We start from the raw sequence: 23,193 nt of genomic DNA, 5'->3' as shown, positions 1-23,193 counted from the left end.
CAGTTGTGTGTTATGTTTGAGCCCATTGTTGCAGCCTCTCAAACTGCTTAATATTTTTCATATTCCTCACTAAGTTTAATATTTTGCTGTGGTTATTTTAATAGCTTTAGCCTCTGATTTAAGGTGTAGAAGTCAGTTATAAAATATAGATTAATATAAAAATACTTTGTGACCAGTGCAGCAATGTGAGAGTCTTGATGCATTGCTGTGGAGCCCTCACAGGAAAGACTTTCAGTTCTGTTTATTTTTTACACCTAAGTTCTAGAGCTGACATGTTGTATATGCCTTTTTAAATGTGAAATTTTGAATGAGACCGAATGTCTACCAGTAGAAGTGACCGTCTCGAAGCCTTGGCAATACCAACATTAACCACTAGATGGCTTCACTGCCTTAAAATTCAAAGTCAGTGTCTTCTCACTCTAGGACACTCTAGAAATTGCATTTTTTTTCTTTAAAGAAAAATAATTGAAAAAAGTTTTAAGTGTTAATTTAAATGACATTATATCAGCTTTTCCATATGTTAATTTAATACAATTTACCAGTATTCCTTTTAGTGTAAACACACACTTTTATTTTTTAGAAGAATGGATTACTGAAACCCTAATTTTACTATGCCTTATCTGCAAATGCTTATTGGTAATTATTTATGGGAATTTTGTGAAGTTTAAAAAAGACTGTACAAAACAATATATATTAGACATGATTTTCTGGTAATTGAATAACAAACTGTTACCCTTACTTTTTTTTTTTTTTTTAATTTTTTTATTTGCCCAGAGAAGAAAACGCTAGAGAGGGGAAGGATTAAGATACAGAATAGGCATATGACACTAGGAGAAGTATTACTTTTAACTGGTAGTCCCACCATCTTTTCCCACAATTCATCTGCTGTAATTACTCTGAATGAGTGAATAGAGCAAATGATGTTTTGTACTGTTATTTTGATGTATAAATTATTATTATTATTATTTTCACTTTCAGGGAATCCCAAGTTTGGGAAAACCTATTCAATATTATTTTTTCCACTTTTCAATTACCAGGCATTTACCATACGCTAGTTTTAAATTTTCTATGGGATAGAAACTTTAATATCTTCTTCCAGTAAATATACCGCCATCTTTATGATTCAGAAAGTTTTTCTTTTATTATTATTATTTTGATCTGATCCCCCTTGATGAATATGAATATCACTTGAAAATTTTGAGATCAAATTAGGGGCTACCTTTCCAAAGATGTTTGTTTCAGTGCCCCTGATGCCTTTGATCTGCTTTCCTGTTGATCTTTTTTGATACACCAAGCCCCTAACTTATTTAGGAGAACCCTGGTTTTTAGTAAAATCATCATCATCATCATCATCAGGATCTTCTTTTTCTTTTTCTGCCATTGATTGAGAGCTTATTCTGTATTAGTTCCCATATTAAATACTTTCTGTGTAATATGTGGTCTTCAGCACAACGCTGAGAAATAGAAATCATTACTCCCTTCTCTTTTCCTTTAGGTATGAGAGAACTGCAGCTTCCCTAAAACCATCATCTTCTGTTGCTATAGCACATTAATAATTGCCATGTGAACGAAATGTCCTTCTCTCAGCTGCCAGGCAAACTGCTATTTATTCTTCGTGCCCCAACTCGAATGCTACTTCTTCTCTCCTAATTTTCTTGACCTCTTCTGAGTAGAATTGAATTTTAACATTTCATGTTCCCATTGTCCTTTATTCCTGTATCTGTTTTTAGCGTGTAAGAAATTGTATCATAGTTTTAGAATGGTGCAAAGAAAGAAGACAGGCTTTGGTGTGAGACAGACTGGAGTCTGAGTCCTGATTTTGCTTCTTACTACTTGTGGCGAAGTACTGTATCCTCTGCCCTCAGTTTGCTCATTTAAGATAGATGAATAATAGTAATGTGTTTTGTGTTCTAAACCAAAGAAAAAAAAAAGAAACCCGTTGCTGTCGAGTCAATTCCGACTCATAGCGACCCTCTAGGTCAGAGTAAATCTACCCCATAGGATTTCCAAGGAGCAGCTGGTAGATTCAAACTGCCGACCTTTTAGTTAGCGGCTGAATACTTAACCACTGTACCGCCAGTGCTCCTTGTAGTTCTAAAGGTATATTAAATCACTTACGTCAAGAGCCTGGCATATTTTCTGGTATATCTAGTAGGTGCTAAATAAATTATAATAAAAGTAAAAGAATTATTTATCAAGCAGTTTTTGGATGTCCTATTTGTGCTAAGTGCAAGGGATACAGAGATCAACAAGACAGCCTCTACCCTCTTGAAGCACATGGCCTACTGAGAGAGAGAAAAGCAAACAATATGAATGTAGTGAAACAAAGGCTAATTGATAGAAGTACACACAACAAACAGGTACCTGATTCAGCTTAGTGAGGTGGGGAGGTTGCTTTTCTTGCTAGATTGTTAGCTTTTAGAGCTGTGATTCTGAAGTAGGAACTTGTGGGCAGATCCCAATATGGGGGTATATTCAAAGTCTTCAGATAAGAGGATGTAAGAGTGTATGTGTCTGTATGTATACGTGTGTGTGTGTATATATATATATATAGTTATGATCAATGGTTAACTGTTCAGCTGCTAACTGAAAGGTTGTTGGTTTGAACCCACCCAGTGGCACTACAGGGGAAAAAACCTGGAGACATGCTGCTGTAAAGATAACCTGTTGCCATCAAGTCAATTTCCACTCATAACAACCCTATAGTACAGAGTAGAACTGCCCCATGGGGTTTCCAAGGCTGTAAATCTTTACAGAAGCAGACTGCCGCATCTTTCTCCTGCGGAACGGCTGGTAGCTTTGAACTGCCGACCTTTTCGGTTAGCAGCCAAGCGCTTAACCACTGTGCTCCTTCCCATAAAAATTACAGCCTAAAAAACCCTATGGGGCGGCTGTTCTGTTCTGTCACGTGGGGTTGCTATGAGTCGAAATTGACTTGACGGCACCTAACAACAGCAACATATGTATATGTAGGTATATGTGTGTATGTGTGTATCTCTCTGTCTCTCTCATCTATCGTACACTATATTCAATATTTCTATTTGTAAAGCAAAAAAAGCTATTTTGTATAACTGTAGAAGCTTGACAAAATCCTTGACTAATAATAATACACAGAAGATAAGTACAGTCATGTGTTACTTAACGTTGATGTAACTGTGAAATAGGATGTTATGTGATTTGGATGTTGTGCGAACGCCGTATTTATAGATGAAGGTCCTTTCAGGCATTTCTTCCAGAATAAGGAGGTTTCATCCATATTAAAAATTTGCTGCGGCAAATAACCTGCCTCTACAATTAGCTTATATAAGGTGTCAACAAATTCTTCTGCTGTTTTCGCATCAGCACTCAGACACACCATTCACTTTCACAGTATGCAGCGAAAAACGTTGTTTGAGGTGCTTGAACCACCCAGAGCTTAACACTAAATCTGATATTGCAGTCTGGTCCTGCTTTTTCTTTTATTTTAGCGTCTTGAGCAAGCTTCGTACCTTAGCAGTGATCATCGGTGTGCTGAGAGGGATTCACTTTTGTGTTGGTTTCAATCCACATCATTAGCAATTTCTGCATATCTGATATAGGTCCCTCTCGCATTTTCGTTAGCCTTGTAGTTTTCAGTGAAGCCGATTATTTTACAGCCTGGAGAATTTTTTTCTTTATTCTTGAGGATCGTTGTGATTGTTGAGTGTGACATGCCTACATCTACTACGTCCCATTCTCTGATCAGGATTCTGAGCTCTGCTGTAACCTTATGGGACCGTGGATGTACATGTTTTCTGACCTTGTGTGAACGAATGTTATGTAGCGCATGACTGTATAATGGACATTTGTGATTCCTAGAACCTGAATTCTCACCTTCTGTTTGGGGAAATTCCCCATTTTAATAGTCTTGGTGATGGAGAAGCAAAAATTGCCTGATGCTTTTTTCCCAACCTCCTTCACAGCTGTGCCATACGCATGTATCTCATCCTATTTCACAGTTACATCCAGGTGCCCTGGACTTGGGCTAAATATACACAGGAAAGCCAGCAACCATGGAAGATCCTCTGCAGTGGTAGTGGAAGCTTCAGCAAGATTGCGTTTCTAGGAAAGTAGTTGCAGGAGTACAAGGATAAGTGCCAGAGCCAGTGAGATCGATGGTACGAGAAAAAGTACAGTGTTAGATGCTTGCAGTGTGCTGAATCACTTGTACCACCTCCTGTTAGCTTATTGCCAGTTTTGTGTTTGGCAACATCAAGTTAATAGTTGAAATCGGCCATGGTGGGACCATTTAAACTGTGAAAATGGGCAAATGGTACAAGTCAGGGCTTCCCACCCTGCCCTAGAACTGGTTTAACAGCACATCACTGTCATCAAACCAATTCTGTGATTTGATTTTGAGTGTTTTTCTTGATGCGTATGCTGTAGACCTAGTTCTCCAGTTCTCTTTCAACTATCCAATATCTTAATTTAAAAAAAATTATGTAAATTATTAGAAATATTTTAATGTAATATTTGATATATGCAAATATATGTTTTGAAACTTAATAAATGAAGTGAGCACCTGTGAAGCCTCAGCCCAGTGTAATAAGCTGGACTTTACAGTACTGTTCTGTCTGCTTGTGTGTCCTATACCCATTGCTCTCGAGTCGATTCAACTCATAGTGACCCTATAGGACAGAGTAAAACTGCCCTCCGTAGGGTTTTCAAGGAGCTGCTGGTGGATTCGAACTGCTGACCTTTTGGTTAGCAGCCGAGCCCTTAACCACTGCGCCACCAGGGCTCCTAGCCCCTCCCCCAAAGAAACTACTATTGTGAATTCTATATTTAGCATTTCCTTGATTTAAAAAAATTAGTACATATGTAATTATCCCTAAGCAGTAGGTTGTTTTGCTTTGTTTTTGAACTTAATAAAATGATAGCGTGTTGTTTATCTGCTACAATTTGCTTTTACCATTCAATGTTATACCTCTAAGATGTGTCCATGTTGCATATAGCCATTGTTCATGTATTTTCTCTTTTGCATAATATTAAACCATGTGTATATACCACATTTTATTATTCATGTTCCTGATGATGAGTATTTAGGTTATTTTCACTTTTTTGATAATAGAGAAACTGATTCTAGGAACAAACTTGTGCATGTTTTCTGATGTAAATGTGTAGGAGTGTCTCTAGGGAATTTAAGAATTAAATTATTAGATAGTAGAGTTATAATACCAAATTATTTCCTGAAGCAGTTGTTACCGATCTGTATTTCCTTCAGTAGTATACACAATTTCCCATTGATCCATATCTTTTTGGCACTTAAAATGATCAGATTTTTCTTATCTTGTGGTTTTAAAATGGCATTGAATTGTGGTTTCAGTATATATAATCTTGATTATCAATGAGTTTGAGAAACTCTTTGTATACTTATTGGTCATTTGGGAGTTCTGTGCAATTCTTATTCACATTTTTTATATATTTTTCTAGTAAATTGTCTTTTACTTGATCTGTAGGCATTCTTTATAAACTGGATACAAATTTTTTGTTGGGTATATGGCTATACATTTTCACTTTTGAAGAGCAAAAGATTAATTTTAATATAATTATATTAATTGTTTCTTTTATGGATAACTCTACTTATGTCTTCCTTAAATCCTTACCTATCCCAAGTCCAAAAATATATTATCCTATTGATTTTAAAGTTTTGGGTTTTCGGTTAAGTTTTTAAACCACTGGCAGTTGATTTTGTGTATGGCGAGGGTAGGTATTTAATTCTGTTGTTTCCATATATAAAAAAACCTGCTGCCATTGAGTCGATTCCAACTGATAGCGACCCTATAGGATGGAGTAGAACTGCCCTTGTGAGCCAGCAGCCTTTTGACTGACCTGCTGATTTTGGGTTGGTCAGCCCCTGCAACCATGTAAGTCATGAGAAGCCTCCAGCCTGACTGATGCCTGACCCATGGATTTGGAACTTTGCAAGCCTTCACAGCTGTGTGAGCCATTTCCTTGAAATATCTCTCTCTATAGTTATGGAGCCCTGGTGGCACAGTGGTTAAGAGCTATGGCTGCTAACCAAAAGGTTGGCAGTTTGAATCCACCAGCTGCTACTTGGTAACCCTATGGGGCAGTTCTACTCTGACCTATACTCTGACCACTGTGAGTTGTAATCGACTTGATGGCAAAGGGTTTGGTGTTTTTGGGTATATATATTTATGTATATACTTCACTGGTTTGCTCCTTTAGAGAACCCATGCTATGGCAGATATTTTTCTAGGAACTTGTATATTTTATCTAAATTCTCAAATTGATATAAAGTTGTACATAGTTTCTTTTTAGAACAACTTTATTGTAATGTATTTTACGTATCTTACTAACTCATTTCAAGTGTATAAGTCAAGGATTTTTAATACTTTACCATGTGTTGTTACCCTCACCATAAATCAGATTTGGAACATTTTTTTGTCCTACCAGTAAGATTGTTCATGCCCATTTACAGTTCATCCCTGTTCCTACCCCTAACCCCGAGCAACCTGTCTCTGTTTTTCATCTCTGTAAACTTGCTTTTTCTTGACATTTCATATGAATGGAAATGTACAATCTGTGGTCTCCTGTACCTTGTTTCTACTGCTTAGCATAGTGTTTTTGAGGCTAATCCATAACGTAGCATGTGTCAGTAGCTCCTTTTCATTGCTGAATGGTTTTCATTGTATGTGTTTATGACATTTTGTCTATCCAGTCACTAATCGATGGGCATTAGGTCGTTGTGAATAGTTGTCTTTTATTGTGTATTTTTCATCACTGTTGCACCTATGTTTATGTCTTCTTTTTTTTTAATCACTCCTTTAATTGTTGTTGATTTCTGCCTTTACTCTTTGGATCTTGATCAGTCTTGTCAGGTTTCAGTTTCATTAGTCTTTATGAATAACCAGCTGTAGGCTTTGTTGATCATCGTTAGTGAATTTTTTGGCTTGCTATTTCGTTCATTTATCCTTATTATCATTTTCTTTCACCTTATTTGAACTCATTTTGTTGTTCTTTTTCCAACTTGTTAGTTGAACTCATTATTTTTTCTCCTCCTTTTCTAATACAAGCGTCTTATGCCATTAATTTTTCTGTAAGCACTACTTTAATTATATTGCAAAGGTTTTTATATATGGTGTTTTGATCATCATTCAGTTTTAGGTATTTTTCAGTTTCTGTTGTGATTTCTTCATTTGCCTATTTTAATTCTAAAATTTTATAGTTTTTTGTTTGCTTTTGGTTACAGATTTCTACTTCAGTTACAGTGTGGTCAGAGAATATGGACTAGATGATAAGTGTGTTCTGTAGAGGCTTGTCGTATGGCTTGATATGCATTTGTAAATGTTGCATGTTTGCTTGAGAAGAATCTCCATCCCCTAGTTGTTAGGTTCAGGGTTCTATACAAATTCTCTAGATTTTTATTATTTTATAATCTGTACTTGGTAATTCTAAATGCTTAAGCCTTTAGAGACCCAAAATATTTTAAAATAACTTTTTTATGAATCTCATTTATTGTGGCTTGTTTCCTTGCGAATCTCATATTTTCCTGTGAGTGTATGTTTTTTTATCTTTCTGTGTGGGAATCCTGGGCACCTGAATCAGGAATGCTTTCTTCTAGAAGGTATATGTGTTTGGTTCTGCCTGGAGCTAGTGGGGGTGCTAGTGAGGTTAAAGTTTGGCTAAGGTCATCTTTCTCACTTTTCCACAAGCCCAGAACTGAGGCTGTCAGTTGCATGTTCCTACTGTCAAAAGCAAACATAGGTCTTCCCTAGAGGAAAATGTCCTCCAGTAGAGGGCTACTATAGATTCCGCATGGAGGACACGTGGAATGTTTCTGAAATTTCTAACAGATTATATAGAAAGTTCTCTTTGATTCTAGTTTTCTTGGGTCTGATACCATATTTAGGGTAGTACTGGGTGTGACAAATCATACTTGTGTTCCTTCTCTCTTCCTGCCTGCCTCCATCCTCATGTTTATTAAAGTCAAATTGTGTTAAAATGATGTTAAGAGTTGTTTTGACAGGACAAAGAAGTGAGTAGCATCATAAATGCTATTTAAAGCTTATACTTCAGGCTTTTAAGCAGCTGTAGGTAGAAATCACCATTTCTTCTTTCAAGGCAGCTTTCATGAATCATTCCTAGCTGTAGGAGCTCAACAAAACCATTCTGTTCCCACCCTGTGTTTGCATTATGGGTATTATTTTATTTTTTAGTTTCTTTTATTGTACATTAGATGAAGGTTTACAGAACAAATAGTTTCTCATTAAACAGTCAGTACACATATCGTTTTATGACATTGGTTAACAACCCTATGACATGTCAGCACTCTCCTTTCTTGACCTTGGAGGACCTTTTTTTTTGATGAAAATATACATAGCCAAAGTTACACCATTTCAAAAGTTTCTACATGTACAATTTAGTGACATCAATTACATTCTTCCAGTTGTGCTGCTATTCTCACTATCCTTTTCCAAATTATTCCATCACCATTATCTTCAACTCACTGCCCCCTAGGCTTCCCATCAAACCTTTTGAGTTGCTGTTGTCAATTTGATTTCACATAGATAATTCTTTTTTTTTTTATACCTTAGATGAAGGTTTGTAGAACAAATAGTTTCTCATTAAACAGTTAGTACACATATTGCCCTATGACAATGGTTAACAACCCCATGACATGTCAACACTGTCCCTTCTCAACCTTGAGTTCCCTATCACCAGCTTTCCTGTCCCCTCCTGCCTTCTAGTCCTCGTCCCTGGACTGTTGTGCCTCATTAGTCCCTTTTTGTTTTATGAAGCTGTCCAATCTCTGGCTGAACGGTGAACTTCGGGAGTGACTTCCCCACTGAGCTAAAAGGGTGTCCGGGGGCCATACTCTTGGGGTTTCTCCAGTCTCTGTCAGGCCAGTAAATCTGGTCTTGTTTTTGAGTTAGAATTTTCTACATCCTTTTCCAGCTCTAGCCAGGACCCTCTATTTTGAACCCTGTCAGAGCAGGGCATTATTTTTAATGTGTGTTTCTTTGGCAGAATCTTTGAAAGCTACTTGCCCATTTTGTGAGCATTAATGGTTAAAACTAGGTAATATAACCCATAAATCCATTTAACTAGGCGTAAATGAAGGGAAGCTTGCCAGAACACACTGAAATTGAACAGACCAGTGAGGGTGTCATGTCAACCCTTCCCCCCATGTAGAGATTGCCTGAAATTCCATAAAGATGCCATGTGACCTGTATGAGGATGCTTGTTGCTCTGCATATTAAATATTAGTAAAGCTTAATTACTTTCTTATGAACAATTAAATAGAAGCACATGTTTTCCTCCCACACTTCTATGGGTGTGCACTCCCCAGGATGTATGTGTCTCACTTTGGAACACTGGTCTAGATAGGTGTAGGTCATCCCTGACTGTCAAATAGAACTTTCTGTGGTGATGAAAATATCTTTATCCATGTTGTCCAGATATAGAACTTGCAATATGTCTAGTGCTACTAAGGAACTGAATTTTTAATTTCATTTAATTTTAATAATTCAAACATAAATATAAATAGCCACATATGGCTAGTGGACTATCTTGGACAGTGCAGGCTAGATATTTGTCAGTGACTATGCTAAAAGTATTGGGAGTAGTAAAATAAAGGGAAAGATGAACACTGTAATAACCATAACCTGCCTGTTATTTAATTTAAATGTCTTTATTTTAATGACATTAACAATAGTAAAAGTTCATCCTGAACAAGCAGCTTATCTATGTTTATTAAAGGTTTTGGTGTTTTTTCAACTTGGAAATTGTTTTCAAATGAAAAGTTAGATGACATTTTAATGTGTTTTCTCATTATATTCTCTAGGCCCAATTTTATAACAAAATTATTCCTTTGTAGGCAAAATACTGGTAAATGTGGAGTAGAAATTTTTCAGCTTGGGGACATGCTTACTCAGAAAATATGTATAAAAGTTTGTCAATTGTTTTATATTTCTCGTTACTGAAAATGTAAACTAATTTAATGTGCACTGAAAATTTTTTCTTAGAAGACTATTTATAACAAAAAACTAGCCCTTTTTTCTGTATTATAGGTATGATACTACTTAAAGGCATAATACTTTATAAGGTGGAAAGTAACACTGTATGTTAAACTCATTTTTCAAAGATGTAAGCAGATTTTTCTGCCATTTCCCAACTATGCCATAAGTATTTTAGTATATAAAACTTATAACTTCATAGCTAATTTTTTCATCAATTTTATTTTTGTCTTTGAAATGTGACCAGAGAGAACGATTCTTCTTCCTGATGCTAACATACGTAATATGGTTTTAGATTTAAAATCATTTAAAAAGAAAATGTGGAAATGAGTCAAATACAGCTCACACTTCTTGAACTCTACATAGTTTAAATCTTGGATATTATATTCTTCATTTATGCCAGAAGAGGATGTACTTTAAACTTTATGGTTTCAAACAAAAAACATTCCTTTGAACTGCTGCAGTAAAGTTGATGTCCCTTAAAATGATGTTCTTTAACTCCAGATGTCCCTTAATGTACATGGTGGGGGAGGGGAAGAAAAGGAGTGTGTAGTGCATGTAAACAATTTAAAGCACATGAGGCTAAAAATATTTGTTAATATTCTTTTAATTTAGGAATATAACTTTTTCCCTCCTAGGGTTTTCTTTTGTTACTTTCTGAAAATGAATTTGAGATTATAAAAAAAAAATGGCTATTTTGGAGACCCTTTTGAAGGCAGTTCTATCTTTAAATACCAAAGGGAAAAAACAAAAAAACAAAAAAACCCTGATGTCTATAATTTCAGTTTTGACCTTATTTATTTAATTGAAATTACCATTATAAATCATAAGGCTTGAACGTTAAGGAAAGGAAAAACACAATAAATGAATGACTTGACTAAAAAGTGATTTTTATTCTTTTGTGTTTTGACAGCTTGAAGGTCCATGTGTTCTGCAGATTCAAAAAATTCGCAATGTTGCTGCACCAAAGGATAATGAAGAATCTCAGGCTGCGCCAAGAATGCTGCGTTTACAGATGACCGATGGTCATATAAGTTGCACAGCAGTAGAATTCAATTATATGTCAAAAATAAGGTGATTGGCACTTTATTTTGTATGATTGTTACAGAGTGTTGGAAAGTGCTATTCAAAATGGATTTCTTTTTAAGTATTTTGAATAGAAAGAATGAACTCTTAAATGCATGTTGTAATTTTTCAGAAGAAATAGAACTTTGCATTTCTCCTTGGTCTATATAGAAAAATAGTTAAGAATGGAGTAAGTCATTCCTTCCTTTCATGTTAATTATAAAAATAGAAATTTAAGATGTTCTTGAATGAAAAGTAATCTTTTCAGTTTGCCATGGAAAATTTCAGGCATTCAGTTGGCCAGAACAAGCAATTTTGTAAACATGTTACGGTTTCTTTTTTGACAGTGTGGTAACTGTGTCCATCATGCTACTTAGGCTAATGAGTTTTCTTAGGAAATGATTAAATCTGGGGAAGTTCATGTGCCCCCACTTTTCTAACATGAGGAGGACCTCCGTAAGGAACAATTTTCTAAGTTCTCCTTTTGACTATTTTTATGAGGCTTTCGGAGTCTTGCCTAGTGGAATGAAGAAAAACAATGAGAAAGAAAGTGTCTCCTTTGTCCTCAACGTTCCCATTAGGCCAGTTTGAGCTCTTCCTTCTGAGGTAGAAACTTTCATTTGTAAGCCCTCCCCTCCCGTTTTTCTTTCTTCTTAGTCATTTTATGTGCTCATGTTTGCTGCTCTGAGTCGTCTGACCTTTTTCATTTGATGTAAACTTCTAGACCATACTTCTCTCTTGAGCAAGCATTTAATAAGCATTTAGCATCTACTATGTTCCAGCCTCTTTATTAGGTGTTGGAAATGCAAAGGTAAATAAGGTTTAGACTTTGTCCTCTAGTAGCCTATATTCTACACAGAGGCATACAAATTATTATCATAAATATATCAACTGAGTGGAATAGGAGTCCATAAAATTATCTTTACTTGGGGGAGCGGTAAATGGAACTTAAAGTATGAGTAGGTCTTTTGAGAAAGATGGGAAAGGGGTTCAGCATGGGCAAAGATAAAGTGACCTGACAAGAACTTTGATGATTAGAGATCAGTGAGAAGTTCCATTTGGTGGAGTTTAAGTGATTTGGGATGGTGGTATGTGGGAGGAAATGTGATTTTCCTTCTTTATTTTCTTCAACCAGTGAATGAATGCCTGCCTCTATAAGGGAGACCCCTTCCTTAGAAGGCATAATATATGGTTGTGTAAAATGTTGATTTCCATATACAAAGGGGGTTTATTGTCTTTGTGATTATGTTGTCTTCTTTTTGAAGAGTAAAAGGATTCCTACTTTTGTGGAGAAACACAGCCTTTCCTCCTTTGACAAATTCAGTCAGATTCCCTACAAGGGCATTTACAGATGATTCAGAAGGAAGACTTGCCATATATTGGCTCATTCTTTGATTTTACTGCTGTGTATTTCTCTGAGGTAAACGAAAACACAAGATCAGCCCAGACTGGAGGATCTTGCCCTGTGCTGTCCACTGTCCCATTTTGTTGAACTTATTGCCACATGCCCATTCTCATCATTAAAGCAGCATGTCTGTGTTTTGTTGTCATAAAAATGACAGCTTACAAAACTGCTCCTACATGTGAACAGTTTGGGAGACCGTTCTCAGAATAAGCTTGATTAGTGGTTGTCTTAGAAGGAAGGTGGTGGAACTTACAAGAAAAGACGAACCAGGAGCTGGATGGGATGTGTTGCCTCAACTGGGCACTCAAGGTGCTTTTTGCCATCCTTCCTTCTGTCTCATCTCTCACTGCATTTTTTTTTTTTTTAATTGCAAAGAAGGGACAGTAAAGGTACCTTAGAGTACCAATAAAAATAGCAATTAAACCAAAATATGCTCTCTGAATAGGAGTTAATTATGGTCTTGAAAGTGATGTAGTAAAAATTAATTAAAATTCTAGCTAGTATCCCATTGTGGAAATAGAACTATATATATAGTCTGGCGACACTCCATCAATTGTCCTAATGAAATTGCTGGTCCATTGTGAGATAATTTCACATCTTTTTCCCCTTTAATTATTAGTGAGAATTTAGGGAAGCTACAGTCATTTTACACAAAAATTAATCTTCTGCCTCCAGAATAGCTTTTATTGTTAAAGTTACATTACCACAATTTAAATGCCCCAATAATTTGCATCCAACTCTTTAAGGTCTTACGTAGTTTCTTATATTGCTAATTTAATGTATTCCTCCATTTTCATTGCATTTTCTAATTTTATCAGTTTGTAAGAATATTAGGTAAAAGTGGTTTTGAGGAGCAAATATAGGTCTTATGTAAATGATATAATTCATTAGTAATTTCTTTAGAGGCAAGGAGTGCAGCTGCCTGGGACCCTCCATGCTTGTCTTTTTGATAGATCCCTAAACGATGACTACAGAGTTATAAAAATCTCTATCTCCTGATTGTGTTGAATTGGGAGAAACATCTACACTTAGTGTAACTGTATTCAGTTGTTGCTGACACTGAAGTCTGATAGACATTGCCCTAAATTTACTACATTTACCATCACAGAACCCTTTACTTAAGGATTAGATTAGGCAAGGCTGTTCATACTCATTTGTTATATAAATTGTATGTGATGACTAAGAATAATAAAACATGGGTCCTCAGAATAATTTTATTAGGTAATGTGTTTTACCATGTGTGGGGCCTTTGAAGCTTTAAAAACGAGCATACTCTGTTTCTTCTTGTTAATATGTATTGTATCAATCATCTTACCTCAAAATAGATGGGTATAATGCTTTCACTCGTTTTCTTTTGCATATATCAGCGCATGGTAAATTTCATGAACTTTTAAAATGTGAACAATGGCAAGGCATTTCTGCATGGAGTTTTAGTTTATCCTAAGTGTTTTAGGGCAAACTTTATTCTTATTTGGACCCTAGGTGTTTGTGGAAGGAGATGGAATGGGGTTGGTGTATGTGCTTTTATTTTAGAATAGAACTATATAATAAAATGGATTTCCTCCATTGTTCCTTCGCCAGAAATTTTTTAGGAGGATAAACTTTTTTTTTTTTTAAATAATATTTTATTGTGTTTTTGGTGCAAGTTTGCACAGCAAATTAGTTTCCCATTTAACAATTTAGTGTTTAGTGTCATTGGTTACATTTTTCACAATGTGTCAACAGCTTCATTGTTTCAGTTCTAGTTGTTCTGTTTCTAGTAATCTAGTTTACCTGTCCCCCTTACCTTCTTATCTTTGCTTTAGAGGAAATGTTGACCACTTGGTCTCATCTAGAGGAATTTTTAAAGGAGCACAGTACTTACAGGTGATATTCTTTATTTTATGAGCCAATCTGTTGTTTAGCTTAAATGTGGCCTCTGGGAGTATAATTTCGATTCAAAGTTTAAAGAGTAAATTTGCTTTTTGTAAAAGAAATTATGAGTGTAATGTTTGTCCTAAATCTGTGACTTTTAGCCTGTTGTGGAAAATTCCTTTTAAAATTAGTGGACTTTAGAGTAAAAAACTCACTTGACCTTTAACTAGATTTTTTTTTTTAAAGAGTATTATTTTGTGTGGATTACTGTAGCTCATGTATCATACATCGTTTTTAAATCAAAAGTTCATTTTGCAACATGGGTATATCTTCACAATGCACAGTCAAAGCTTCGAGGAAATATCATAAATTGTACATTTCTGCCTTTTATTCTGTCTGTCTTTAAAGTGTAATTATTATTCACATTTTTTTAAACATTTGTAAACTGAAGCTCATTTCTTTATCATTTAGCTAGAAAGTGACAGCTTGGTATGTGGTTCTTCTGACTCCCTCTCAGACGATCTATTCACGCTATAGCTAGTCTCCTGAAAAACAGTTTTGCTGTTAGTACATTTTAAATATGAAACTGAATTCCAGTTTTATGGAGGAGCTTCAACATGTTTTTAACTCTTTCTTCTTTGCTTTAGCCTGAACACACCACCTGGAACTAAAGTTAAGCTCTCAGGCATCATTGACATAAAAAACGGATTCCTGCTCTTGAATGACTCTAATACCACAGTTCTTGGCGGTGAAGTGGAACACCTTATTGAGAAATGGGAGTTACAGAGGGTAAGTGTAAACTAAGAAGAATGGTTTGAACTTTTAAAACACTCTTTTTATTGCATCCCCTATTGTTATTTAAGGAGATTTTCCCATAATGAATAGTAAAATTAGTCCTTTGTGTCATAGTTGAATAGAATGGAACATGATGATCTTTAGAGAAACTACCTTTGCTAAGCATATTGTTCTTCTAAAACAGACGTCACTGATAAGTACAGGCAGTCCCCCACTTAGGACGTATTCAAGTTACGGCAAACGGCACTTATGACCATCTGGTTTTTCTTGTTTGTTTATACATCTTATCGTTAGTAATATGTACTACCTACAGTGTTGCAGCATTTTATTTGCTGGTGTTATCATTCTCATGCCAACCCCCAAGGACAAATAAAGATAGGATTTATAAAAATACTTACAATAAAAGGCAATAATAATGAAAACCAAAAAAAAAAAAAAAATGAAGTATTCGACTTACGTCAGAACTGACTTAGGATGGAGTCAGAACGGAACTCAGTTGTAAGTCGGGGACTACCTGTATTTGTTATATTTTATTACATATGTTTTTAAAAAATCATACTTTACTGACAAGTTTTCAAAAATACCAAGATACCAGTTATAACTACATGTAGTGTATCTGTGTATAATTCTTTCTGCAAAAATACAGAAGTGTGCACATATATGGATATAATGTACATATATTTGTCTCATCTACATATGTACATGCATACAAGTGAAATCAAGTTTGAATTTTACTGTAATGGAGAAGTTCTTGCTGTCTTGTCTTTCTTGTTGCATTAGTTGATGTTTTGCCCCATTTACCTTAACAATACCTTCATCCTCCCAGTCATCTAGATCATCTAGTACCTACTCTACTTTGCTTCCAACAACCAATTCTGTTTAACTGCTACAGTTAAATCTCTCATATGAGCCCCTCCTCACTTGTTCCATTGCCCTTATTGTAGTTTGGATAGATAGCTGCCATTGAGTCGATGCTGACTCATACCCACTGTATATACAACAGAATGAAATATTGCCCAGTCCTATGTCATCCTCATGATTGCTGGCATGTTTGAGCCCATCGTTCCAGCTAGTGAGCCAGTCAGTCTCACTGATGTTCTCCCATGCCCTCATTGGCCCTCTACTTCACCAGACATGATGTCTTCCTTCAGCGATTGATCCCTCTTGATGACTCGTGCAAAGCAAATGATTTGGACACCGTTCTGTTGTGATTCATATGGCTTTCACTGACTGATTTTCAGAAATAGATCACTAGGCCTTTCTTCCTAGTCCGTCTTAGTCTGGAAGCCCTTACTCTGGAAGCTCTGTTGAAACCTGTCCACCATGGATGACTCTGCTGGTATTTGAAATTCCAGTGAAATAGCTTCCAGCATCAGAGCAGCACGCAAATCACCGCAGTATGACAAACTGACAGATGGGTGGCAGTATTGTGGTTCAGGTCTTTGGTATTTCTTGTCTGGACTACTGCAGTAGCCTTTTAACTGATCTCTCCACGTCTCCTCTTTCCAACTTCTGACGTATTTTATGAAGTTCTGCCAGAACACATAGCTCAGAGCACATCACACCCCACTTTTATTTGAAATGTCTTAATTTAACATTCAAGGCCATTTACAACCTAGTCCTAATTGCAGTTTACCTTTTTAATTTCCTAAACTTTCATATAGATTTTGTTCTAGCCAAATGGAACTACTTACTCTTTCTTTGATTCTCTGTGTTTTCCTCAGTTATGATTTTGGGGGAAAAATGATTTTCCCACTTTTATGTTACTCATTTTGTTTTTTCTCTCCCAGTCTCTCCATGGAATCCATGGATGGTGCAAACATTTAATGTGCTCATCTACTAACCAAAGGTTGGAAGTGTGAGTCCAACTAGAGGCACCTCAGAAGAAAGGCCTGGCAATCTACTCCTGAAAAATCAGCCATTGAAAACTCTATAGAGCATAGTTCTACTCTGACACACATGGGATTGCCATGAGTTGGAGCTGATTTAACAATAACTAATCCTGATACTGTGATCTTTACATGACCAAATCCTCTCCATGCTTTCAGACCCTTCACAAAGTGGTCCATTCAGAAAATAGTTGCTTCTTTATTGAATTCTTGGAACATTTTATCTATGTTAAGAAGTGTATTGCTTTCCACGTAGCACTAAATTGTCTCTTATTTCCTTTAATAGATTTTAAGTTTCTTGAGGTCAACGTTGTTTTTCTTTGTTCAATTTTACAAATATTTATTGTACAGTGTGTAGGTATTGTGCTGGGCCCTTGCATATGTATCTCATTTAATCTTCCTAACAGTCTTGTGAGAGGGTCTTATGTCCATATAGATTAGAAAATTGACCTTCAGAAATGGTTAATAACTTATTTTGGGTTGAGACAGCTAATAGGTGAAAGGCAGAATCCAAACCTATGTTTCGTTTTGTTTTCCCCCTACTACCTCCTACTCTTTCTCTAAAGTGGTAGCCCTCAGCTTACCTGTAATAGACAACATAAAAATATTTGTGGAATGAATGAATTGCAAAGCACGTGAAGCTAATTACTACTTGAGCTAAAACTGATGTTCTTGTGCCACTCTCAAAACTTGCCTGCTGTCTAAAGCGAGCTAAGCGGCATAGCAGTAGACCAAGCTTTTGGAATGTTAGATACATTACTCTTTCCTATTTTCTTAGTTTGAAAATTCTTGTGTGTGTGTGTGGGGGGGGGTTGCTGGTTAAATGGATGAGGAGATATAGGCACATTCTTATGCCTTAGTAGTCATTTATTATGATACAGTGAAACCTGTGAAGAGCCAGAACTCGACAGGACTGCCTTATTTTTCTGGGTCTCGTAAGTTTTCTGCCGTTGACCGAGTGCAGTCTTAAACCATTTTTCTATCATTGTCTATTAAGAATCCTAGCTCATAAACACCCAGAAAGTGTTTCTTTGTGATTTTATAGGACTGGAAAAGAAACTCAACCATTTTCAATGATTTGCATGTTTATTCAAATTGTGTACAGATACGTGCATACTATTCAAACAAAGATATGGGTAAAATTTACTTTTTAATGAAAATATCTAATGTCAACTGTTTAGTTGGTTTTGATTTTTTGATGAAATTATTGAAATAAATTTCTAACTCTACTTATCAAAAAACTCTTGACCTCCTTTAACTTTTTCAAATTCCTTCAAAGCCTTTATGTAGCTGGTAACTTGTGTTTGACTTGAACGCTCTGGCTCTTCTAACGGTAGTTCCTCATCATCTCCATCGTTGTGGTCTTTAGATTGCTAGTCTGCGATTTCTCTCTGGTTTACATCGTCCATTTCTGTGGCAATTTCTTTGTCAATATCAGTGTAAGATGCAGCACTGACCCTATTTTCTGAAACACCACTATAAATGTCATTTATTGCAGCTTGAATCTGTATGATGTTATTGGGCCGATAACGGTTTTGTTTTGTATACTGTTGCCACTGCCAAATAAGAAACCACAATTCTTTCTCATGATTTCTTCCTTAATCATGTTGATTGATCACTTAAGAAATGAAATTGCCTCAAGGACATAGATTTTCCAAGAAATTTCAGATGCCATCTTACACATCTCTATGTTGGCGATCACTTTTTGAAGAAATAGCTTCCTGTAGTTTACTTTAATATTTTGGATAAAGCCATTATCCAGAGATTATAGGACCAATGTCGTGGATGGTGGAAAACAATTAATATTGGACAGAGGCAGTGACCGATGACAAGTAGCATTGTCAACAAATGAAAGAATGCTTTGATTTTGTTTTTTCATGCTATTGTTGAGTTTATTTAATAACTCTTTGTAAATTGCTTCAGTCATCCAAATTTTTTTTATTCCATTTCCATTCTACTGAAAGCTAATTAATTTCAATATTTTTGAAGCACCATGGTTTCTGGCTCTTTCCAGTTACCCATGATTTTTCAAATGTCCCATCTGCAAACGTGGTCAAGAGAATAGTAGGCCGCTCTTTCGAAAACTGACCCCATGAGCGTTTCTCCCCCTGCATTTTAAGGGTCCTCTTAGGATTATCTTGTAAAATAGAGCAGGCTCATCCATGTTTGCAATGTCTTTAGGATCATAACCACTTATGATGTCTTTTAATTTTGTGCACCAGTTTTGAACAACACGTTTGTCAATTTTGTTTGACTCCCCACACGCTACATTGCAAGTGATTCCATGTTTTTCTTTTCGAGGCTCTGAAGCCACCCGTTAGAGAATCCATCAACTTTTCAAAGTGTCACCATTCCCTTTGCCTTTGATTGCAGGATAGGTCCTGAAATGGGAACATTTTTGGCAAAGGCTTGAAAGACACCACTCAAAAACAGATTTGTTGATTTCTGCATAATTTCCATTTGTGCATAATTTCCATTCCTTCCTTTCTTGATGTTTTATGTTGGTGCTACGCGTGTATTTTTCAATTATTTTATCCTTTTCTTTTGTAATTTAGTAAATTTGCGTTTTGCTGCATTTGAACTTAATTACAGCTTCCCTGATGGTCTTTTTCTCTGGTTATTATTTTGGCAACTTCAAACTTGTCTTTCAGAAGTACATTTCTCACTCTCTGTGGCTTTGAAGGAATAAACTTTAAAAAAAGAAACATTTTTTAAGGAAAGAAATAAGTTCTCATAAAAACTAAGGAATTTATGATCTTGAAAATGTGGCTATCTCAAACAAAGATGAAAACTATTAACATCATTATATGATAAAGTTAGCACACTTCAGTGAAATATTTAAGGAAAAAAACAGTGTGAGAAGAATGTTTTTGCTTTTGTACACACATTGAATGTAGTAAGTGAGGAAATGCTTCTCTGTTTTCTGGGCAAAACAAGAAATCTTGAAAATTGTAATAACATGTATCAAAATTACAAATAGCTAAAGTGAAAACTAAAAATTAAAGGTAAGGAGAAGAGTAAACCTCTTCAAGGGGGAAAAAGTGTGCTTTGCTAGATTTTAATGAAAATAAAGAAATTTATTAGTCTCTCTTACCTTCTTCCAAATTTATGGATATTGTTGTTTGCTGGAAAAAGTTACAGGCAAAAAAACAAAGAACAAAAAAGACAAAACTATAAAGGATAGATGTATTCAGAGAAGAGTAGTGATGCATGGTACGCGCTCACATGCAGTAACAGTGCAAAAGCAAGTGGAAGACTTTGCCTTTATCTCTGACTCTTGTACTTCTTGGAACTGATTCCTGCTTTTGCATCTGCACTTGGCTCATATTCAGGTTGCAATACCAACAATTTTCTGATCCCATCCGCATCCCTCAGACTCTGGCTTTTAAAGAATATTTATTATGCTGAAGCAGTCGTTTTAGTGTAAAATATTTGAGTTTTCATAGGTTTCCATCTTACACAGATTCTGGCTTTCACAGGTTTACTGTATTAATGTGGTGTATTTTGGGCTGTATCAGATAATGTCCCATAATTGCATTGTTTAATTGAAAATGGCACAAAACAAATAATTCAGAAGTGACTTAATATTTTTTATGTTAATAGTCAAGTTTATGAACTTAAATTTCCTAGAGAAATTCTACCCATTTCATGTGACCCTTTCATAAGTTGATATATTATTGTTGTTACTAGAGATTTTTAAAAAGAACAATATCTTACATAATGTTTCCACAGCCCAGCCAGAGTCACCAATGGTAAAGTCAGTTAAACATTCCGAGGACCCACTTCACTCACCCCCAACACACACACAGAGTTTAGTCATCCTTGGAATGTTGTACTTTGTATTTGCACTGTTTCCTGAAAGCCGTATTAGCATGCTTTGTTAGGGGGCAGTAAAAATCTACTTTAAAAAGTTTAAAAACATTCTAATGTGATGATAGTTCTCTTACGGTTTTTATAGTTTTTTGGTTTGGTAACCATAGCAATGTAGGAACCACGGAGAGCTCAATTACTTGAGCATCTGGCGGGTGGGTGATCCCTACACAAATGTAGGGATAGAAATCATAAACCATAGAGTTAATTTCGGAAATAAGGGAGTTCTAAATATTCTTATAAAATAAATAGAGGAAGAGAGCATCAGGCAGTATTTAAACTACATACAAGTTTTTAAATGGCAAATGGCTACAGAAAGGTGAAGAAAAGAAAAATGTCAAAGCTTAATGTTTTTTGTATGTTTGACAAAGACAGGTTCTAGGGAGTTCTGTACCAGATATGATTTACAAAGTAATGTAATTTTGTAACATTTTAGTGTCCCCAAATGACACATCTTTTTTTGCTTCATACTTTTTCTTTATACTTAGCCTAACTCTTCATTTTGATATTTTTCAACCAGTGTGTATTTTTATTTAGAGTAGTTAATTCTCATTAACGTTCATATTAATGTAATTTTTCCTGAGGAATATGGAATAGTAGTAATTCTTTTCTATTATATTATTTAGATATCATCTCATAAATTTCTTAAGTCCCCTATTTTTTCCTGGGTTCCCTGCATTGTTTACTTTCCATTTTTTTATTTCTCTATTCTTATTCTTTGGTTGTTGTTGCTTAAAACAGCAGGAATGATTAACAGTAACAGTAATGAAAAGCTACTTTTATTAAGCATCTACTGTGTGCTTGGTGTTTTGATGTATACTTTACATATATTACATTTCTCTTTCATGAGGTGAGTATTATCACACTCATAGATGAGAAAAGAGGAGCTGGGTTTCAAACTTGTGTATGTTGGATTCCAAAATCTATGATACTTCTAGCATGTCATATTTTGAGGTGTGATCCCAATGTTTAATCTCAAGAATATCAGTATTTTCAAATTATTTTTACTTGTGGAGACTGGATGATTTCATATTTATTTTGTGTACACACACCTGAGGGATATGATATACTGATGCCAGTTAACAGTGCTTCACGATGGCAGTGATTGAGAAATGGATTGGAAAAAAGCCCTCTACCATATGATTCTGATTAACTTCCTTCCCCCTTTCCTATTTGAATATGATTATGCTGTAATTTTAACCTCATTTGGAAGTTTTCAAAGCTTATTCAGTGGCATGAGATAATTCTATCCTCTATGATTATCTAAGGAAATTATATAAGGGATATATGTATGTATACATATATATATATACATATATATATATATATATATATATATATTACACCCACTTCTCACTTATCGACATGATTAGGTTCTAAAGACCAGGTCGTTATGTGAGAATCAGCGTTATGCGAAAATGGAGTATTTTTTTTTTTTTTCCTGTTCTCAGACCATCCCTTTGTCTGATTTTTTTTTATTTAAAAATATGACCATAGAAATAACAACAGCTAAGAAAGATTTACTGACGTGCTCATCTCTGTGATGAGTCCAGTTGTAGATTATTCCTCTGTGGAGAAGGAGGTTGGAAGAGACAAAGCTGGATAAAGCCGGGCTGTGTGACTTGAGGGCCCACGGCTTAACCACTTTACCTTCTGTGCTGGGTCAGAGCTTCCCTTGCAGAGCCACCTCCAGGGCTCCACTCCCACCCCTGCCGGCCCTGCTTTCACAATCCTGGAGCCTGCCCTGCCCTCCAGACCTGGGAGTCATCGAGACCCTCTGCTTCCTGAAGGGCACTGGGAGCCTGACCGCATACCTGGCCCCATCTGACCCCACTGAGGCGGAGGCTTCAGGCACCGTTAAGCTCACTTTGGGATGTCAGTGAATTTGCACACGTTTCTTCCAAACACCTCTCCAATGCCCCTTCCTTTCCTCCTTTCCCACCCCACAGCAATTTTGAGCTGCAGGTCCTCAGGCTGCATAGGATCTTGGAACCCATAACAGGTGCCCGTTGGCATGGTGCTTCGCGTGCATCCACCCAGAGGCCATGGACATGAAGGAGGCTGGCGCCACCTCGGCAGCTGGATGCATGCAGTGTCCCTGCCTGCAGGAGGGAGTGGAGTGCGTGGGGCAGCATGGCCCGGATTCTCGGAGGCCTCTGGAGCTTCTCCTCAGGGAGGGAAGGCTCAGAAGCCATTGTTGCCATGCCCACTGCCTCATTAATGGGCAAAATAGTCGGATAGTAGATTTTTTACTATTGTCATAAACGTGAAATATTGAATAACGAGATAGTTGATAAGTGAGAAGTACCAAAAA

The 23,193-nt window shown here is 36.1% G+C and overlaps 1 protein-coding gene across 1 annotated transcript in view; it reads left to right on the top strand.

The window, feature by feature from the left end:
- LOC101357748 (tudor domain-containing protein 3) overlaps nucleotides 1-23,193 on the top strand; it is a 140,301-nt gene that overhangs the window by 9,007 nt on the left and 108,101 nt on the right. Inside the window, exons 3-4 of the mRNA XM_023741123.1 lie at nucleotides 10,915-11,075; nucleotides 14,973-15,114. Coding sequence (XP_023596891.1) covers nucleotides 10,915-11,075; nucleotides 14,973-15,114 — 303 coding nt within the window. The remainder of the gene's footprint in view (nucleotides 1-10,914; nucleotides 11,076-14,972; nucleotides 15,115-23,193) is intronic.

The sequence above is a fragment of the Trichechus manatus genome, unplaced genomic scaffold (assembly GCF_000243295.1).
Source record: "Trichechus manatus latirostris isolate Lorelei unplaced genomic scaffold, TriManLat1.0 scaffold00173, whole genome shotgun sequence".
NCBI lineage: Eukaryota > Metazoa > Chordata > Mammalia > Sirenia > Trichechidae > Trichechus > Trichechus manatus.
Note: the sequence above shows the minus strand (reverse complement) of the source record. Positions and strands in the feature narration are given on the sequence as shown.